Below are 12,539 nucleotides of genomic sequence, written 5' to 3'. Positions count from 1 at the left end.
CCAGATCTTACCACATAGGGCAAGTTTATTATGCTTGTGATTTAATTCGATAAAATATGCTGTGTGTAGCCACTGTTCCAGCTGCTGGGGAAACAGCAACAAACAACTTTCATATTCTGGAAGGAGTCAGATAAAAACATGCAGAAGTCACAATGGTGGACACAGCAATACCTAAAATAGGTTGGGATATATCAAGTTGTGTTCAGTTACATTTTAAAATTGAACAGGGACGCCTGAGTGGCTCAGTGGGTTGAGCGTCTGCCTCCGGCTCAGGTCATGATCCCAGGGTCCTGGGATCGAGTCCCACGTCAGGCTCCCTGCTCAGTGGGGACTCTGCTTCTCCCTCTTCCTCTGCCTGCCACTCTGCCTATTTGCTCTGTGTCAAATTAAAAAAAAAAAAAATCTAAAAAAAATAAAATTTTATAAACAGAATGGCACTCTTACTAATTAACCTGACATTTGAGTCAAGACTTAGGGAGCCAGTCATCTAACTATGGGGGTGAAGTGAGGAATGCTTGGCATGTCCTAGGAAGCAGGCCAGTATGGCAGGAGCAGAAGGAATTTCTTACAACTTTGCTGTTGATCAGAGAATCAGGGTGTTGGGTAAGGACAGGAGGGCAGACTAGATCAGATGTAGGGCAGCACAGACCAAGGTTAGGGTTTTGACCTAGAAATCTGCCTAGGCAAATGCCAGTTTTGCTGTATAAAGGAAAGCAGAAATTTGGGGCTGTTTAGATGTGGTTATCGAAGTATCTGCATACTGCTAGCTAACAGCAGCAAGTCATTCATTCATAAGGACACACTGAGTAAATCCAAATATTGGTCCACAGTATAGTACGCTAGAAAATACACCATCCAGTCTTAGAAATATTTGTTACCTGGCCGGAGGTTAGCGTTGCAGGTCACCATGTATTTCATAGGACAGTCACCAAGTTTGTTACTATGCATCAGTATGGGCATTCTGAATTCATGAGACTTTCAAATATTCAGTCTCATCCCGTAAGTTCCTAATCTTCAAATCTAAGGTAGTAATTCATAAAGTCACACACAACTCTATCAAGTATCACAATGTTTATTGATAGATACAAGTATATAAAATCAGGGCATGAACATGACTTGATAAATTAAGTAGACTTAATTTCAATACTATAATAAGAGGGACCAATTCAAATTCTCACCATTTGTTTCACACCCACAAAACCACTTCAAGGGCATTAACGATCTCTCAAAACTGATCAGTTTTGTGCAAGTAAACCATGTTTCTTTTAAAAAGACTTGTGCACTTGCCCAGGCTCAAGGATATTAAAATCTAGCACATAAAGCCCATTACTAGAGGTAGAAATACAGGCAATATACTATTACGGCAACAACCATCAATTACAGTTAAGAATTTTTCTGTAACAACCAAATGGATAATCAAATATTGCAACAACTCAAGTATTACTGAGCAAAGTGCATTTCTACAGTATTCAGTGTTGCTATTCAGTTTTCTAACTTAAAACAGCCTATGATAACTGGCAGCAAAGAAGGTCCTTGCAATAGACTGCCTCTGCTTGAGAACTTAGGATGTAATTATTGCATGCTGCTAATATACTATCTAAACATTAAAGATACTCCTAAAATATTTGATGGTAGACTATGATTAAGACATTACACTACAAAAAAACCTTATGCAGAAGGAAATCCTAACTGACGTGCTTCTGCTTTAAATATTGTGAAAACATTACAGCGGAATGAATTTTCGCAGTGGTTAGGTCAAATGCAGTTACGTCATAGCAACAGTATGTTTTGCACAATTTAAGGCTTTGGCTGGTTCTTTAGTCAGCTTCTTCCTCCGACTCTTCTTCTTCAGCAGTTTCTAGCCAGGTTAGCCACTGATTCACCTGTGAATTTGTAATTCCACAAAATTAAGCCATATTTATGGAAGGTAGAAAAACCAATTGATTTAGGACTGAGCTAGCAAACCCACCAAAGGGGAGAAGTTTTAGATAGTATATACCTTTTGTGATCGCAAAAGCCTTCAAAAATACTGTAAATATTACTTGACTATTGGCCAGAAGTTATTTTAAAACGGTGTCTATTAATTGTATCTGGTAAGGGATTTATAGCCAGTTAGCTTGGGTGTCATTCTCGGAAACTACTCCAGTTACATCTCAGGTTCATCTTAGTATGCAACTGGGGCTGCCCTGCAAACCTAAGAGAGGTTAGCAGTAGTTGGGGGGGGGGGGGGGGGAGGATTCCTGTAAGTCGATTTCTAGCTCCACCCCAGCATTGCTAGATCAGATTCCCCAAGGACAGAGCTAATGAGAAATGCTTCACAGATGTCCCTCACAAAGCTAGTTTGTGAGCCTTAGCAATATAGAGAGCTGGGTTTCTCAAAGCCTGGTCTGTTAGAAAACAACAGACCCACTAGATCTAAGTCTCTGAAACCTGCATTTAAACCACTCTGTTTATGACTAACTTACAGTGCTTTTAAAATCCCCCGCGAAGTATTAAAAGATCTTCCCAATCTTCCCCTAGGGCTAGAAGTCTACTAAGATTTAAAGTATTAAAAAAAAAAAAAAATCAGCAGCAATCTCTTCTTTACTAACATTTAAAAGCTTAAATTCAATCTTGTGCATTCAACCTTTATAAGTAGCTTTATTTCTAAAAAAAATGCTAGCCACCAATAACCTCTTAGGTATCCCTAGATTGAAGCCTTTCATCACTTCATGACTTCACCTTGCTCTGCTAACTGCCTACTTTACCACAGCTTCTAGCAGTGCAGTGCAGAAGGAGAGGAAAAAACCAGGTATTTTGTCTCCTCTATTCCAGCTTTAAAGGCTCTTCATTAAATACTAAGTAAACTGAAAAAAAAGCAGACTAACTGCCTCTAATGAAGATTTACCTGGAACAAAGCCTTGCCTTTCCCAGGAAACTCTTGGGTTATATCTTCTTTCCAAGCCAAGAAAGCTTCTTCTTCAATAATTTCCATGTCATAAAAGTGAACAAAAAAGCGGAGTAACATGCCTAAAAAACAATATGCAATCCCATGATCTAGTGGGCTGCTGGAAGACATGGCCCATATGCACCACCATCCCCGTCCTCTGTCACTCACCTTTGGGGAAGTTGCTGTTATAGCAGTGCACCTGCAGAGCATACAGGGCACTCACTTGCAGATCAACGTGATCATGAAGGAATTTCTGCATTACTGGCTTGAAAGAAAGAAGCAGTTGTTTTTCCTGCTCTAACTGTTCTTTGGAAGGAGCAGAGGAAGAATCTGTCTCATCACTGGGTGGGTTTACTTCACTAGAAATATACTGTAAGAAGCTGTAAAGAAAGATCTCGTTAGAACGTAAAAGTGAAATTTTCTAGCTCAAGAAAGACAATTCTAAGTCCCTTGCCTTTGACTTCTTTCTAGTAAACAAAGTGTAACTTAACTCTGAACTTTATCTTACCTAGTCATTAAGATGTTCACAAATCCTTTATCTACATGAAGTTTGGGGGAGATGTTATCTTTAATCCATTTATATATGGTTTGAGGGGATGGATCCAACTTTATTTGTTTCAACAGTTCCTTCTCCAATTTGAGGAGTGGGAATAAGAAACTCAGTCCCTTTCCTTCCAAAATCTCCAACATGCGGTCCTTATTCTGATCAATTTCTGGAGAGGAAAAAAAAAACCCACTTCCATCAGGTAGTTCATTTTAGCCAGTTTCCTATCTAGAGAACAGCTTCACAAATTATATCCCAAATGTAAGAAATTAATGTAAAAAAACAAAACAAAACAAAACCCAGCAAAGGAAGTGCTTAGTATTCAGATCAAATCAAAGTCATTAAATTATTTCCTTTTTATAAAAGGTGAAATCTAGCCTGTGTAATGCTTATCATCACTATCAGGACAGAATAATCACAGTGTGATGATCTATACAAATCTGTTCAAGGTACTAAAGACTATCTAGACTTATTATTCAAAATAAAAACAAAAAGTTCCCAGCATGCTCTTACCTGGAAGCATTTTCTGCATATTGACCTTGCTTTGTTGAAAAAGTTCTGTTAACCATTCTCGATCTTGTAATTTAGCTAATTGCTGAAGACAAAGTAAGAAGAGAGGAAAATGGGTGCCACTTTCCAGTGGTTGAGCTAGTTCTGAAATGCTCACCAGCTCTGAAATGATGGCACGAGCTGCAAACTGTGCTAAATATGATTTCACCAAGGGGATGTCAACCTCCAGTTTGGGGCACTGGTCCAATACATTCAGGAAAGCCTTAGAAGAAACACATAACAGTTTATCAGTTCTCAAATATGAATGCAAAAACAGAGTTCTCACAGAATCAGTCAAGTGTTGTACCTGCATGAAGTTGTCACTTGTGGCTATCCCTTCTTGTTTGAGCAAACTGATCAAAGAACTTGCTTTTTCTTTATCTTCATCACTTCTATCTAGTGACAGGATAATTACTTTGCTTAACATTTCAGGAAGAAAGTGTTTAGGAGCCCTCATTTCTCGTACGCCACTGACTGCTTCATTTGCATTCCCACTATTCAGATATTCAGTCACAACAGTTTCCTGAAAAGAACACAATCCAAGTATCTTTAGTGGTTTTCCTATCTCAGATCCACTTCATGAATTAGACTCTAATTATCTGAAACTTACGGTTAGTTTAAGCAGTTCTTCCTTTGATGGTGGTGGCTTTTTACTAGTCTTGGCAGGCTTTTCCTGGATAAGTGGTGGATTAGTTTTGAGACCAAGCTGAGGTGTCTAAAAAAACAAAAACAAAAACCCAGAAAAAATTGGTATACATCTTTATTTTAAAATAAGACTCATGGAGTTAAACACACACACACACACACACACACACACACACAGTCTTCAAAAAGTATTCTAACAATAGAAATTGTTATACCACAATCATACCTGTCCCAGAGGTGGTGTTTGAGTGCGCGGTGGTTGTGCACTAGGAGGAATCATAGTTATCTGGGGCTGAAGCTTTGGCACTTGATTTTTATTCATTAGAAATGACTGAGCAGGCCTCAGGCTAATCTATAATTGAAAACAAAAGTTAACATGCAGTTGGCAAACTATTAGATCCAACATCCTACAATCTAAGGCACAAAATCCAGAACTGATGGCTGAAAAAGGTTGCTCCATGTTAACAAACTTCAGGCAAGGAAATGTAATGATTTGGTCCACACAAAAATAAGGTATCACAAAATCTTACATTTATACTAGAATTCTCCTAGGAGAAACATCACTAAAATATAAATCAGAGAATTTATTTACAAGAAAAATCACAATCAAAATCTTGACAACCTTTTTCTTCGTTCTAACTGAAGACTTTAATTAAAAGATTTGCCCTCATATCTCATAATCTTCGCTCATAGGACGCTGGACATCCAAAGAAAGAAAAAGAAGTACAGAAAAGAAAGAAGAAGATAAAGAACTCCAGCATTAAGTCCTCTTAATAACGCGTCTTATTTATAATCATCGGGCAATAGATTTCTGAATTGACACACTGTGGTATATAAGTAACATAGGCAAATGTACCTCATCTGCATTAAGCTGTCCTTTCTTAGAAAACCGAGGTGGCATATCCTTCGACTGTCCTTGCAGCTGGGATAAGAGTCCCTGACTCTGGTTATGGTAGAGCTGGCTTAGCCCCTATTTTAGAAAGGGAGAAAGAAAGGCTAGATAAAAAGGGGTCCACAAATTATGGTAATCAAGTACCAAAGGAATGAACCAAGCCATAAGGAAAGTTTAAACTGATTGTTCAGAGGAAGTAAAAGATGAAACAAGGGAAGAATAAAAATCTAGCCTAACTGTCAAGTAAAGTACTGTGACTTTACTAATCTTAAGGATAAGCATCTCACACCCAGTTTTAAATAACTGTCACAGATGTAAATTTGGTTTAGAAAAAACACACAACCTTAAAATAGTTGCATTTTTTTTTAAAAAGCAAAAGGTAAATCACAGATTACTGGATTTAAAATTTGTTGCCTAAGCATTCTCAATGTTTCCGTACCTGACTTTTCATGAACTTGCCTCCCATCTCCCCAAACTGCGATTGTGTGGGAGGCATGATGTGTCCCCCATGGCCATTGAAGAGCTGATTCGAACGATGACGCCCCATGGTGGGTGAAAACCTATCCTGGATAACTCCTGGACCAGTACCAATTCCGCTACCTTAAAAAACATAATGTGAAAAAACATCATTTTACAACACAACTCTGCTGCTGTTAAAATGTCAGTTTTTTTTAAAACCACAGTTTTGTTCAAAATCACCTGGCATTTGTCCAAACATATCAGCAAGTCCTCCAAGTGGGTCCCTATCCATTTTCATCCTGGGTGGCATGAACGGTCCCTCCAGAAAGAAGTCACTTCTCATCCCTTGAGCCATAGGAGCAGGAATAAACACTCCTAGATCCTTTAAAAATAAAGTGAATAAATTCCAGATTCTAGACACTATTTTACATAAAACTACAATTTTTATACTGAGAAAAACAATTTCTAGGCTATAGGAATGCTAATTATGTAATTTCTATATATAACTTCTTCCCATAACATTCTATAAAAAACTTTTAAAAGACATTACGCTATACCAGTAAGGAATCTTAAAATAAGTGATAGTAAGATCCTTGCAATAAGATCTTATATCTTGTGACAACTTTCTTACTGCTTAAACTCAGTTAAAAAAAAAAAAAAAATCAGCATCTTACTTTTACTGCATCTTGACGGATTTGATTGATCGTCTTTGGTCCATTGTCAAGAAAAGCCTTGCGAGGAACCCAATGGTGTTCTCGCAACTCTACGGTATCCTACAATTTAAAGATAGTTAAATTAAGTTTTAATAATCCCAAAGAGAAATCAGCTTAACATATTTAAACCAGTTTTACCTGCAGCAGGAAACGAATCCTTGCTGGCAATTCCTTACTTAACATCAAGGAGCACATTCGGGCAAAGTACTGATCCATTAAGGACTAATAAAATAAAGAAATACATTAATTAGAAAAAAGTGCTATGGCAAATTTATATCATTATTTAAATCTTCTAAGATTTCTCGGTTTATAATCAAGAATAGTGACTAGCATGACAATCCCATACATCATAAAAGTCATCTAAGTAAAATTAAAATAAGCTTATACCATTTATGAATTAACACATACCTTGGCTCGTTCATGGTCTAATCTAGGTCCCACTGTCCTCATTATCTGACAGAGGCACTCCAAATCCTCTCCCATATCTTTAAGTTGGACTCTCTTCTTCTTTTCCAAAAGCTATACCAAAGAAATAAATGCCACACGTTAGCAAAATCTTATTTTAACACTTTTCCTTACATTTGCACTGAGGGAACACACACTTACATGCAGTCTAGTACAGTATCATTTGGTCTGTATAGAAGAAACCCTTCCAAATTAAGCAATTTTAACAGGTAATTAATTCTACCTGTACCTTACAAAATACATTGGAGACTTTAAGTCCCTATTTATTACATTTAAAGTTTTGCTAGCCACTTGAAATATTTAACTAGCCAACATTCCCCCATGGCACAAGGCAATTATAATGGGCTTTCTCCCAGATGATGGTGTACCCAAGAAACCTAAGCCTAAATTCCCATACTTACTGTTTTGATGCACTTATGAAGGATAGATTCATGAATAAGATCAAGCTTTCCAAGTTCTCCAATGAATTTGATGTTCCCCAACATCTTGATCTTAGCAATGGCTCTCTGTTCCTCCTCCTCGGGGAGGAGGGGATTTTCACGCTTATCATAGACTGAAAATAGACAACAGAAAAACGTTAACTGTCAAAATGAGATTGGAAACACACAGTACTATGGAAACACACAGTACTATGCAAGTATCAAACAAACTCTCACCGTCAACATTTCTGGTTCGGTTTTCAAATTCATCTTGTAATTTGGAAATTAGGAGGCGTCTGAATGTCTACAGGAAACAGACATTTGACAGGTTTTGTTAATGAAATCTTTCAAATCAATTCAAAAATAAGCAAACAAACACCACCACTTACTGTGCTTTGCTTCTGTCCTGGTTGACCCTCTGCTGCTGGGCCATCAAAGTTTGGTGCATCTTCTGCCAATCGCAGACATAGCTGAGCATACAGTGAGCTATACTTTGGCTCTTCTAGGGCTTTGTCCACAATCTACAGAAAATGGCATTTTTAAAACCAAATAGGACAACTTTTTAAAGAACCCTTCCTTTAACCTAATACTTCCTTGCCAAGTCTTAAGGTTCGTGCATCTTGGGGTAACTTTCTGACCTATCTCAAACCTCATCTGTCTTATGCATGTAAAATGACTTGCAGCACAGCCTGGAAAAACACAAGCACTTAAATATTAGCTGTAACATGGTTCCCTAAAAAGTCCAACAATACAGATCTCAAACGCATCACACCCCACCATCTGCATGAGTTGAAAATATCTTGGCTATCAAAACTATAAAGAGACACTGGAATCTTAATATCAACTATCCTGATTCATTTCCAAGACATAAACAAAATAGGCTTTCCACAGAAAGAAAAACAAATGAAAAACAAAACAGAACACCACCCTGAATAGCCAGTGCTTGCTTAGCACCTAACTCTACATACAGCATTAGCAATTTAAAATACACCTTTTATGAAAGGGGAGAACCAAACTTAAGGTAAGCACTGTGTAATGTATCAAATTATCCAATCACTATGCTATACACCTGAAAGTAACATTATATGTCAAACTATACTTCAATAAAAAATAAACATCTGCCTCTTAAATCTGATGCCATTATAAAAGTCATTCTTTTAAAAAATCACCATCACAATTCAAAAATACACGTATTTAGCTCACACCTCAGAGTTTTAAACAATGATGCAAGTAACTATTTAACTTACCAGCAGTATGACCCCTTTAAGGATGAGTTTAGACTCTACACCCACATTGAGGAGCTCAAGGCATAGCTTGTCAAACTTTTCAGGAGTAAGCTTATTTAGTATGCTGGGGAGAAAGGAATCATACTAAGTGTCCGGCAATACAAAAGAATTAATGAGTTGGAAAACAACTTTTAAATTATGTTATTTTTTTTCTTCTGTCATTGAATATCCAAGATCTTCTTACCCACCTAGCTAAAGGTATGTTAAAATAAACCTCTATTATTTAGATCATATCTCTACCTGCTTGGGGGTCCCCAGCTGTCTGACGCATCTTTCTACTACTTCAAAACCCAGAGAACAAGAACCTTCTCGTTATGAAGGCTAAAATCCAGGAACTAAGATCATTATGTTCCCATGCTTTGGTGGGTTATACGCCAGGCATGGGCAATGTCAGGACAAATGGCTTGTGAATTATAACCCAATGACTGCAAGCAACTCCTAAGCCTCAAGATACCCATATGCTGCTTTTCAATTTAAGATAGAATTGCCAACACAGACATTAATATTTACGCTTTGGACACGAACACTGCCTTCTGAATAATATAGCATATACACAAGAAAAATCACAGCCAACTCATTTCCTCCCCTCCTTTTAGTAAAAGGACAAAACCTGTCTATAAACTTACCCTCTTACTTTCCTGAAGATTGCATCATGTCGTTCTTTTTCATTTGCGGAGTTGTTTGCTGCGGAGTTGTCATCTCGTCTAGTGCTTCGTGCAGGAATCCATTTCTGAGCGTTTTGCCCTGGGGTTTTCCCCAGGAACTCGCTAGTAAAAATTGAGATTTATATTTAAGACAATTTAAGACCTAAAGACCTAGCACCATCACATAACAGATATCACAGCAATCAGATGTTATTTCTAAATAGAAAATAGTTTACATTTTTTTCAACCTCTTACCGACTAAGTAACTCCCAATCAGTGCTCCTCAAACTGTGCATCAGAATCACCTGAAGGGCTCGTTAAAAAGACTGCTGGGCCCATCCCCAGTTTGTTTCAGTAGATCTGGGGGAGGGCCAGATAATTTGCATTTTTAATGAACTCCCACGTGATTCCAATGCTGCTGCTCCAAGACCCACACCTTAAGAAGGTCTTCTACCGTTCTAGGACCATGTTGCATACATACTGCCTTACTACTAATCAGTATGGATAATGCTGATAATAATTACGGATTTCAGAAATAACACGAATGAAAATAATCCAGAGTTGAGATGATAAAACAGCAGTTTGAGAGCCCTAACTCAGATGATTTAGTAAAAGAACGAGCAAGAGCTGATATTCTAAATTAAGGATATGTACCAGAAACCATACCCACTATGATTAGGATTCCTGATATCTACTGCTGTACTATTATGCAGGAGATAAACTATTAATCTAATCTGCTTTATAAAGCTTACTGTTACTACACACTATACCTGTTGCCAGCAGTCTTGGGATAGTGCTGAGGTGCACCCCTACTTCCTCCTCCGCCCGAAGAAGCACTATTGAAAAGAACAACTTCTTTTAAAACCATATGCCAACTCCCTCACTTAAGAGAGCTTACGGTCTAATTATTCTGTATTTCAGAAATTACACCATGGGAATAATGTTTATCCTCCAGATGGCAAACAGAAGATAATGAAAATTTAAGCACTTTATAAAAAAATGTACACCGGATATTCTACATTTAACTTGCAGCTCATTAAGTCAGAATTATCTGGTATGGCAATTCTTTTGCTTTTGTGACTGACCCCCCCCCCCCCACGTAACGTTTGCCATAAATAAATCTACACGTACCTGAAACGAGAAGCACCCCCTTCTGCGATCGCACTCTCCACTTTGGCGGCTTGACAACGAAGAATCTTCAAAAGAATAATATTAATGGATGGGGTGGGGAGGGAAGAGGATGGGAGAAATGAAAAACCTAGAATGAGAAAGAGTACCAAAATTAGACCTGCTAACAGCCGAATCTATAAACCTTCAATTATAATTTATTTCGGATCTTGGCACTGCAGTTGATTGAACTTTCACTGCATTGCAGATCTCCTAAGACTAAAATAGCACGTACCCAAACACCAATGGACAGTAAAAATTTGTTTGGCCACCCGGAAATTCCCTTACGTTCAAAGGTGCAAAAGAGCCTTCACAGACACACAACATCTCAGCTGCGAACAGCAAATCTTTCAAAGAGCCACTTTCTACTTTGTGAACCGAGCGCGGAGGAACAAAATCGAGCTCCATCAGCACGGGCACGTCGAGGGGCAGCTGCCCTAAGCTCTCAAGCCTCGACGACGGGCCCGGCGGGCTGGGTAAGGGCAACTCAAGACGGCCGCGGGGTGCGGGCTGGCACCGGCAGGCGGAGACCCGGGCGACAACATGGCAGCAGCAACCTCCGCCCCGTTTCCCCCCTTCCCGGGAACAAAAGAGCAGCGGATCCCTCCCACCCAGGCCGGAGTCGGGGAAGGGCTTCCGACAGCCTCCCCGCGAAGCCGCTGGGGGCCAGGCGCGGCGGGGAGGAGCGGAGGCCGCCCCCGCCGGCCCAGCGCCCGGCTCTTTGTTCTCCAGGCAGGAAGGCGGCCTCCTTCCCCCGCCGCCTCCGAGCGGACCCCCTCCCTCCCCATAAATCCCCGAGGGCCTGACAGCCGCCCCTCCGCTCCCTTCCCGCCGGCGCCGAGGCCCCCACACACCGCCTCCCCGCCGGGGCTCCTGCGCCTCGGCTGGTCCCGCGCCAACGGCCGCCCCCCCCCCCGCCGCCCGCCCGCCCGCACGTCGCTCCCCGCCGCGGCGCGCGGCCCCGCCACGCTCTCCCTTTCCGAGCACACGGGCGCCGCGGCCCGCTCGGCCCCGGCCCCCGACCCCGGCCCGACAGCCACGGCGACGGGCGGGGCCGCCACGGCTGCCGGCTGCCGCCTACTCCCTCAGCGGCGGGAGAGGAGAACAAAGGTGAACCATTTCTAGGTGCCCCGAGAGCCGAAAAAACGCTAACAAGGGTCGCCCCGCCCGACTCCGCCTGCGGCCGCCATTTTGTAGCGCTCGAGAAGAAGCGGCCAGGGGACGGCGGCCATTTTAGAGCGCTCCACTCGGCGGCGGCGGCTCCACTCACCTTCACCGAGAGCTCAGCAGCTGCCGCCGCAGCTGCCTCCTCAGGATCCGGTCGTCGGGGACAGGGAAGGGAGGGGAAAGGGGAACGGAAAACAAAAAAGGGGGAGGGAAGGGGGAGGAAGGAGTCGGGGACGGCTTGAAACACTCAGCTCAGAGGAGTCGCTGCTGCAGCCACCACCCGGTACTCGCCGCCACCTCCATAGAGCTCCGGCTCGCTGCTGGCGCTGAGGCGTGTCTGAAGCCCAACTTATCACTCTGGGGCAGCCGAACCCACCAGGGCCGCCCCGAATGGCTCCTTCGCCGCCCAATCAGCAGCCGCACTGCTGCCCGCCGCCAATCCGCGCCGAGCGGCGGGGAGGAGCCCCACGGCCAAGCTCGGTTGCGGCGCAGCCCCGCCGCAGTGCGCAAAGCCGTATTCGCGAAGGCTCCGAGGCCGGGCCCGCGGCGTAAGGGGAGCGCAGCGCGGTCGGGGTGCGGGCCGCTTGCGTAAAGCCCAGACCCGTCTGCGTCTGCGTCGGTGTGGCGGCCTCCTCTCCCTCCGGTCTTTGTTCCCCGAGT

At 41.9% G+C, this 12,539-nt stretch overlaps 1 protein-coding gene and 1 non-coding gene across 2 annotated transcripts; both read right to left on the bottom strand.

The window, feature by feature from the left end:
* Nucleotides 1-1,056: 1,056 nt before the first annotated feature.
* On the bottom strand, nucleotides 1,057-12,126 carry EIF4G2 (eukaryotic translation initiation factor 4 gamma 2; the record flags this gene model as incomplete). The annotated part of the gene is made up of 22 exons (XM_041730319.1): nucleotides 1,057-1,883; nucleotides 2,888-3,009; nucleotides 3,098-3,309; nucleotides 3,438-3,642; nucleotides 3,987-4,245; nucleotides 4,330-4,545; nucleotides 4,633-4,737; nucleotides 4,894-5,019; nucleotides 5,524-5,637; nucleotides 5,999-6,159; nucleotides 6,259-6,400; nucleotides 6,693-6,791; nucleotides 6,870-6,953; nucleotides 7,140-7,250; nucleotides 7,598-7,749; nucleotides 7,853-7,919; nucleotides 8,005-8,136; nucleotides 8,863-8,965; nucleotides 9,528-9,668; nucleotides 10,316-10,381; nucleotides 10,677-10,741; nucleotides 11,983-12,126. Coding segments are annotated over 22 exons (2,892 nt in total), but the record flags the coding sequence as incomplete, so codon positions are not given.
* LOC121476694 lies at nucleotides 5,329-5,471 on the bottom strand. The gene has a single exon (XR_005983990.1). It is a non-coding gene; the product is annotated as a small nucleolar RNA SNORD97 (small nucleolar RNA).
* Nucleotides 12,127-12,539: the final 413 nt, after the last annotated feature.

This window comes from Vulpes lagopus, chromosome 15, assembly GCF_018345385.1.
Source record: "Vulpes lagopus strain Blue_001 chromosome 15, ASM1834538v1, whole genome shotgun sequence".
Taxonomy (NCBI): domain Eukaryota; kingdom Metazoa; phylum Chordata; class Mammalia; order Carnivora; family Canidae; genus Vulpes; species Vulpes lagopus.
The sequence above is the reverse complement of the archived record's forward strand: the minus strand, read 5'-3'. Positions and strand labels throughout refer to the sequence as shown.